At 48.8% G+C, this 8,678-nt stretch overlaps 1 protein-coding gene across 1 annotated transcript; it reads right to left on the bottom strand.

Moving 5' to 3' along the window:
- Positions 1-6,895: 6,895 nt before the first annotated feature.
- LOC110321392 (transmembrane epididymal protein 1A) lies at positions 6,896-8,300 on the bottom strand. Its single transcript, XM_021197622.1, has one exon. The coding sequence runs from the start codon at positions 8,155-8,157 to the stop codon at positions 7,237-7,239; it is 921 nt and encodes a 306-aa protein (XP_021053281.1). The 5' UTR covers positions 8,158-8,300; the 3' UTR covers positions 6,896-7,236.
- Positions 8,301-8,678: the final 378 nt, after the last annotated feature.

Below are 8,678 nucleotides of genomic sequence, written 5' to 3'. Positions count from 1 at the left end.
ACTTTTTATTGACAGCTTGTGCCCGCCCCCAGACTTCTTGATTGGCTGGCCTAGGCCAGGAAACCCGCGCCCATCAGCTGCTGCGCGCCGGGGCCCTGAGGCCATTGGCCGAGGAACTGTGCGGGAGCCGCGGGGTGGGGCGAGCGAGATCCAGAAGAAAGAAAGAGAAAGGGGAGTGGGGGAGGGGAGGCAGCGGCGGCTGGAGGAGGGCCAGGGCCGAAGGTGCAGGATGCATTTGCAGCTTGCGTTCTTTAGCGACCTCTGGACTCTCGGACCCAGGCTGAGGCTTTCTCAGAGTCATTTGGCCTTGGCCCTTTGCTTGTACAGAGGTTTTCGAGGACATCTGTCACTTAAAATCCAGAACCCCAGAAGAGAATTTTACCCTTTGTTTGTTGAACGAGCCTGGGGACGGGTTGGGCTGGGGAGAGCCAGGGAGCCCTGATCAGGCGGGGGGGGGGGGGGGGGGGGGGGGGGGGTGGGGGGGGAGAGACAGAGACAGACAGAGGGAGAGACATAGAGAGAGACAGAGAGACATGATTCCCGGAACCTGGAAGACCCTATCTTCCTGGTTTCCTGAGTGAGTTTGGGGAAGTGGTCAGACTGATTTCAGTTTAAACACAAGTGCGATGTTTCTATAAAGAGGATTCTGGATGTCCATAGTCTATGTGATGTTGCCGTGTGTGTGTGTGTGTGTGTGTGTGTGTGTGTGTGTGTGTGTGTGTGTGCCCGTCTTTCAGCCTTTCAACGCCCGAGTTCCTTGGATCTGCAGAATAAAGCAAATGGCAGGACTTTCAGAGCAGCTGACCAAGAAAGTGTGGTGCCAACATGCCTTTAATCCTAGCACTCAGGAGGCAGAGGCTGGTGGGACTCCTGAGTTCGAGGCCAGTCTGTTCTACAGAGGGAGTTCCAGGACAACCAGGGTTTCACAGAGAAAAACAAAAAAAGCAAGGGGGTGGGGGACTACCCCTGGCTTTGCTTCCCGAGTTGTTTTTAACTGTGTGGGTGTTGGGGGAGAGGGAATGAGAGTTTCTCTTTCCTTTCTTTTTTTGGTTTTTCGAGACAGGGTTTCTCTGTGTAACCCTGGCTGTCCTGGAACTCACTTTGTAGACCAGGCTGGCCTCGAACTCAGAAATCCGCCTGCCTCTGCCTCCCGAGTGCTGGGATCAAAGGCGTGCGCCACCACGCCCGGCTTCTCTTTCCTTTCTTAACCCTGCAAGTGATGACTGAGATTGTGAATACTGTAGTGAGACAAACTGAAAACGTGCACAGAATTTACACGGCCCATATGTTGTTCTTAATGCTATGCTCTGAGCAGTCTCTTTCTAGTACATGAAATCCACGTCATGTCTGGGCTTTTAATTCTATCTTTCAGGAGCCCTGGTATTCGAGATGAAGTTTTCTATTTAAATGCCAGAAATCCACCCTCTCCGTGCTTTTGGAAGAGGAAGGGATAAAGTTTGTGCTTCTGCTTATGTCTTGCACCACAAATATGAAAAAGAAAGGTTGCCTGTGACCACACACGCATAGCTCGGCCTGTTAGGTCAACCTCTGTCAGTTCCCCTCAGCGTGTCCGACATAGTGGCTCACAGAAGCTGCATGCACATCAGAGGAGGTTTTGAGTGGACCAGAAAGGCACCTTGCAAATCCTGTGTCCTATTCAGTGCTGTGTGAAGCATTTTACCATGAGGTTGTTCAACAGTGGGGCTTCACGTCAGGCAAACCCAAGTTCACTTTGAGTAGTAGCCAGATTGGTAGCCACGCAAACTCTGTCTTAGCGTTTGTAGCAGGGATGTAAGTGGGACCCGGAACATGAAGAGTGTTAGGAAGACAGTGTCACCTCATAGGTCAATATAATCCCAAGAGACTGAGTCGTTTCTTTCCATGATTATTCTGTGTGCATGCATGTACGTGCACGTGTGTGTGTGTGTGTGTGTGTGTGTGTGTGTGTGTTACACATCGCATCCATACACGTAGAGGTCAGAGGATGACTTTAGGCGTCTTCTATCACCCTCTACTTTTTTTTTTTTTTTTTGAGACAGGGTCCATCATTGATCTTGTAACTTACCAACTTATCTAGACTGGTTGCCCGGTGATTCCCAGGGAATCTTTCTGGATCTGCCTCTGCACAGCTTGAATAAGTTACCTGCATTGCAAATGACTTTTCACATGGTTGCTGGAGATGAACTCCGGGACCCTCATTCTTTTGAAGAGAGGACCCACCATCGGAGCCGTGGCACTGGCACCCCCTCCCCCGCCCGGTGCCCACTCGTGAGATGCAGCTTTCTGCCTCCGTAGTGAGCTGCACCTTACTTAAGGACATAAGGTGTAGTAGACCTAGCAGCAATGGGCTCGGCTGTCTTCCCATTTCTTCTTTTAACTCTTCAGCTTAGGTGGTTAGAAAAGGGAGAAGTGATGCTCTTATGTTAGGAGATAGTGAATTCCAGATGGCAGCTGCCCATCATCAGCCGGGGCAGCCTTCAGCACTCTTCACCAGGCTCCAAAGTGGGAGCAGTGAACACAGCAGAAAGGGCAATATTCCAGAGCACATGTGTTGTTCTCCATGGGTTTCTTGTATTTCTGCCATGTGAGTGCCCGTGTCCCTTCCTAGACACGTTAACCTCCTTGGCTGCTTATTCTCCCGTAGCCCTCGAATAGTGTCCAGACTGTTCAATAAACACGTATTGACCACACAGTACCATCAGCGGCAGCATCAAGAGAACATTGGCTCTGTTTCCAAGAATAGAAGCGGATTTGCTTTGATCCCTTCATGTGACCAGGAACATCTCATGTGACCACTGACTTTCAGGGGTAAACAGGCGGCTTTGCCCCCTTGGTCTGCCCCACATGTGTTTAAACCAGCCAAAGCAGGACCCAGACAAGTTCAAGGACTGGACTGGGGAGCTTTGAGTGTACCATGGAAGAAGAGTCCCTTAACTGGCTTGCCCTCCGAAAAGCCACCTGTACTCTTACAGAAGTTAAAAGAACAGCCTGTTCCTCCACTTTGACTTTGCTATGTCTGTCCTTTATTCATCCCTAAATTGCCACCTAAATTGCCACCACCTCCATTTTCTGCCCCCACCCCCACAAAGGCGGCAAGATGATTGAACCCATGAACTTTCATTCCAGGCCCACACAGTACCAAGGCTAATGGGGGTCTGATGGCAAGGGCTTTGAAGTTGAGTTTCTCACTGAATTGACTTCCTCTGTTCCCAGGGTGGGTGGATGGGGAGAGCAATACAATATTGTTAGGAAAGAGCTTGGACCAAATTTGCAGAGATAGCCCAGAAGAAAGCACATTCCATCAGCGGTGCTTGGCTGGCTAAACTGATGGCTGGAGTAGGCTTTCCTGTGTTTTGTGTTTGTTTGTTTTGTTTTTTCAAGACAGGGTTTCTCTGTGTAGCCCTGGTTGTCCTGGAACTCACTCTGTGGTCCAGGCTGGCCTCGAACTCAGAAATCTGCCTGCCTCTGCCTCCCAAGTGCTGGGATTAAAGGCATGCTGCCTATGTGACTGATATCAGTGGGCAATCTGTGAAAATTTTAAGCTAAAGACACACAGTGTGGACTCAAGTTGCAGTCACCCAAAAAAACCCAACCCAGAAGGTAAATTGTTTGGTTCTTTATAAACCCAAATTAGATCTGATCAAAAGAATAGAGCATAACAAATGTTAAACCAAGCACCCCCCTCCCCCTCCCAAAAAAGGGGAGAAAGATCACTGGAAGTCGGTAGCATTCCTGGACCCTGTAAAGCGTATTTCCAGGGCAAAGTTGTATTAGGTCAGCCTTTCAAACGCCACTCTGCACAATGAAAGAAGGCAAGACCAGCTTGTCCTTGAATTCGATAACCTAAGACTGGTCATGAGAAGGAGTTTTCTTTACATAGCTTAATCACTTGATACTCTTCAGTTTAAGAGAAGAAATTCAAAGTTGGGATGTCAATTTTCTTTCACCTAATTTGAGTTTGGCCAATGTTCTGTGAAGACACTCACAGAGAGGGAGCACCCCATGCCCAGTGAAGACACTCACAGAGAGGGAGCACCCCATGCTCAGTGAAGACACTCACACAGAGGGAGCACCCTGTGCTCAGTGAAGACATAGAGGGAGCACCCTGTGCTCAGTGAAGACAGGGAGCACCCCATGCCCAGTGAAGACAGAGAGGGAGCACCCCATGCTCAGTGAAGACACTCACACAGAGGGAGCACCCTTTGCTCAGTGAAGACAGAGAGGGAGCACCCTGGGCTCAGTGAAGACAGAGAGGGAGCACCTCATGCTCAGTGAAGACACTCAGAGAGGAGCACCCCATGCTCAGTGAAGACAGAGAGGGAGCACCCAATCCCACCATGAATTCTGGGGTTGGACCTGCCAGGTTTGCACAGTGGCTGATGCCTTTACCCACTGAACCATCTCTCTGGCCCACACATTTTGCTTTAATTCCCCAGAGTACATACAGCTCTGATTTTGTTAGTTACATAGCTGCTAAATGGTTTAAGCTTTACTGAAGCCCACTTGAAAGTTTAGGAAAGTTGGCCTGTGGTGTAAAAACTGAACTGAAACGCGTCCTTCAGTTGGTACTTTTCTCAAAGGAGTCCACAGCTGGGTCTGCGTAGAACCTTTTATCCCTCACCCCTGACCCCGTTAGCTGGTTTGGATCCCTGTTTATCTCATATTTGTCAATTTTTAACTGGAAACACACAGCCCTATGGTATGTATTTTGGATTCTTGGGCAACATTTAGCCTGCTTCTGGGCTTTCTCTCTCCTCCCCCATTTCTTCATTTTAAACTGGTTTTTGAAAGGCTCCTGTACTGGGGCTGGGGAACGAGGTGCTTGGACAGAGTGATGGTGCCATCGTGCCCTCTAGTGGTGACTTGTGAGAATTTCAAACATCAAATGTCTCCCCAGAAGACTTGAGTGTGAAGATTTTCTCGCCTCTGTTACGTATTACATGATAAATTGATAGTACCCAAGTGTTTCGCCTACACTGGCTGTTTGAGAGATATTATATTCATATCACTGCCTGATGACTGGAAGTTTGTCGTAAAACTAGTCTTCAGAAGCCCAGAAATGGGCAGCCTGCTCTGCTTGCGCCTCACCCCACATCAGTGTGCGAGGAAGGTGGACAGAAAAGGACTCTGCAAAATCAACTGAGATGAGTCTAGGGACAAAGAATAAAGGGGAAGTGGATTCAAAGACTTGATCATAAACAAGCCTTATCCTCAGCCCTCACTCGGTTCTGAGCCCAGAAACGTCAGCCAAGCCGAGAGTTGAGAGTACACCAGACTTTATTCTTACGGGAAGGGGAGTTGGGCAGAAAGTCTCACATAAACTTGTCCTTTGGGGGTGTCTGGGGTATTTACACTGTGCCACTTCCTCTACCAGGATCTCTGGCTGGCCTCACCTTCTCCCTCTGCTCTTCTTCCCCTGAGTTCTTGTTTAATTTCGGGGATAACTTCCTTCTCCATCGCTGCTAGGGAGGGACTGATACTCCTATTGTTGTGTTATGTTGTTATATTATATTACTCACTCTGTAGCCTGGGTGACACTGTCAGACTTGAGGCTGACATGAGGCTTAAATCTCTGACTTCTCTCTTTTCTCCAGCAAGTGGACCCATAACGGCAGGCTTCCTAGAGTTTCCTTAGGGAAGTACATATCATAGCAGTGATACTATCGAGGGCTGGATGTGGTTCTGTGGGCGATTGCTCGCGGGCTTGGGTCTCACCCTCAGTACGAAGCAACACAATCAATCAAAAGGCTAAACAACCTAGGAACAGATTTTGTGTCTTTAATCTCCCCAAGGACAAGGAAAAAATGAGCAAGAAGGTGACCTCAGGCTTTAGGATGGCTACCCAGAGGTTGGCAGAGCACCTTACCTGTTGTGTAACACAATGAGAAGGAAGGATGGGTGGGGTGGTGGGCAGTGGAACCAGATGAGTGGAATCAGGAGCTACCACACAGTTGGGAGCACACACAAGGAGTTGTGTAACTTAGATACACAGCAAAGCCCTTCTTCTTCTGAAACCTACGTGTTGGTGAGCGAGAACTCCCCAAGGGAAATTATTTCAAAACCAGGACAAATATGTCAGATGGTTAGGAAAAAGAAAGCAGAGCTCCTGCAAGTGCCCCCTCCCCCCCCCCCGTGACACCGGAACAGAACAGCAGAATCCATTTGAGTTCTCTGCCTTGTGAGCGCTCACCGTCTCGGTGGCAGAAGGTTGCAGTCTGTGTGTAGACAAAATCGAGACTGTAGAATGGCTTGTGAGATTCGAAGAGGAAACGTTGCAAACCCCAAGGGTAGTGTGTAATAAGTTCCACGTGTAAGGGGGTGAAGAAAGCTTTTGCTAGAGGAGACATACCAAGCATGGGCATTCTATAAAATCCTGGATAATGTAAATTTATGTGATTATTAAATTACCTTTTAAATGACTGTGTATAATTTGAAATGAAGCCCATCATTAAAAATCGAGGAGGGGGTAGTAAAAAAGGAAAGGTAAAATTTACTTATTATTTCTGAAATAGGATTTACCCCAGATGGTCTCAGATTCAATATGCAACCAAGTATGATCTTGACCTTTTTGATCCTCCTGCCTCTGTCTAGAGGGCTTCGATTGTACGTATGCTTTTTGTGGTGCTGGGAACGCGCTAGGCAAGCATTCTGTCAACAGAGCTCTAACACCAGCCCCAAAGAATATAAGTTCAACCTGCATCATATCCACCTTTAATACCAGCACCCAGGAAGCAGAGGCAGGCAGATCTCTGAGTTTGAGGCCAGCCTGGTCCACATATATATTGAGTTCCAGGCCAGCCAGGGCGACGTCATGAGATCCTGTCTCAAAAACAAAACAATAACAAGAATCAATCTACTTTATCAGAATGAGACAACTGATGCCAGGTTTGAGCTGTGAGGAATCTTTATTCACTCCGTGAAGCCTTCCGTGGTGCTTCAGAGAAACAACTCTGAGTGCAGAATTCTGGGCTCGAAGAGAGCCTCCTCTCTTGAATGCCATTCTGTTTCACTCTCTCCCTCCTGGCTTCGCCTGCATGTGGACCTGTCACCCCGTCTTCTTCCCTCCCTCTTCTCAAGTCCCATCACTCTTGAGCCTCTTCTCCTCAGCATCTACTGCAGGCTCAGAGACAAGGAGTGCAAACTGCCATCCTCCAGGGCCATTGCCTTCACCAAGGAACAAAGGATACACTGCAAGTGCCCAGGAGGAAGATGGGGTGGTGTATATGCCCAGGTATTCTAGGCCCTGTCACAGGGAGAGATCTTTGAGAGGAGAGGAGCCTGGTCATCTTTGTCCTGCTGCTCTGCCTCCTGCAGCAGCTTGTAGAAGGTTCCTGAAGAGCTCTCGGGATACGGCGCTTCCTTGGACCCCATCAGCAGCCTCAAGCTGGGACTGTAACAACGGTGCCAAAAGGAAGAGACGCCGTAGATTCCCAACATGCATAAGGCGTTGATCATCACATGCCAGCAGAAGAAGGTGGTGACAAACATGATGTCACTGATGTCATCATCTTCCCATGGGAAGCCAGAGATCGGTCTAAAGAGAATGAAGGCTGCCTGAATCAGCCATGAGCCCATTATCAGGAACAGGAAGGTCTCTATCACCCAGAGGTGAAACATCTCAGGAGCCCACAGCTCTGCCGTCAACACCAGCATCAGCAGGAACACCACCAAGATGAGGAGAGAGTGAACCTGCAGCTCCACCCCAGATGATTCTTTAACGTGAGACACCAGCAACAGGAGCAGCACGTAGACACCTAGGACCGTGGCACCTCTTTCTAGGAGCACGCACCTCTGCCGTAGCACGTTCTTGCTCACCATTTCTACACAGCCATCAAGGGTGAGGAGGAAGAACATGGTGAGATGCTGCCACTCCTTGGGGTACATAAACCTTGGTGGCATCCCTTTGGTCATTAATGTCAGCCCTTCTTTAACACAACTGATCTCATAAACGATCAAGAGGGAGCCAATCACAATCTTCAACCAGCCTGCATGAGCTATTTTCCACAGCCTGGCCCATTTCCCCTTATTCTTGGAAAGGTAGGAAGGATACAGAAGAGAGTCATTGAGTATCACAGCTCTGGAGACTATCACTGCTTGATACAGACCATAGAAGACCAGAAACAAACCTGGAGATATATGGCCAATAAAGTCTCCCATTGAGCTATGAGTCTAACAAGGTGTAAAACTCGGGCACACAGGCTCCAAGTTCTGGGCTTCGGGAAGAATTGTCTTCCACTTAGTTTTATCACCTCACTTCACCCACTGCTCACCACAGAGGGGAAACGTTTCTTGAGACAAGCCCACACAGTTGGCAGAGTCGTGGCCCCATTGTCCCGTTCTACTCTGGTGCATTGGGAACTGAGTGGGTTCTTGGGGGGCTTCTCCTGAGCCTCTTTGGCTCATACCTGTCCCCGGCTCAAGTTTCCTTCCTCTCATCCTGCCTGGTGCTCAGTGGGAAGGAAATGGCTGGGTTGCTGCAGTACCCAAAGAAAGCCTGTGCTCACATGTATGCCCAAGTGTCTGCTGGTAATTCTCAGACCTACGTTCAGTCTCTTTGTAAAGAAGGATGGGTTTGTTCTGAGCACAGACTTAGAAACATTTAGATAAGAGACATATAGCATCCACCTGCCTTTTCTAGTCTTCTGTAGTAGACATACCTTGAAGACCACCTAGAGAGT

The sequence above is a fragment of the Mus pahari genome, chromosome 5, assembly GCF_900095145.1.
Source record: "Mus pahari chromosome 5, PAHARI_EIJ_v1.1, whole genome shotgun sequence".
Classification (NCBI taxonomy): Eukaryota; Metazoa; Chordata; class Mammalia; order Rodentia; family Muridae; genus Mus; species Mus pahari.
The sequence above is the reverse complement of the archived record's forward strand: the minus strand, read 5'-3'. Positions and strand labels throughout refer to the sequence as shown.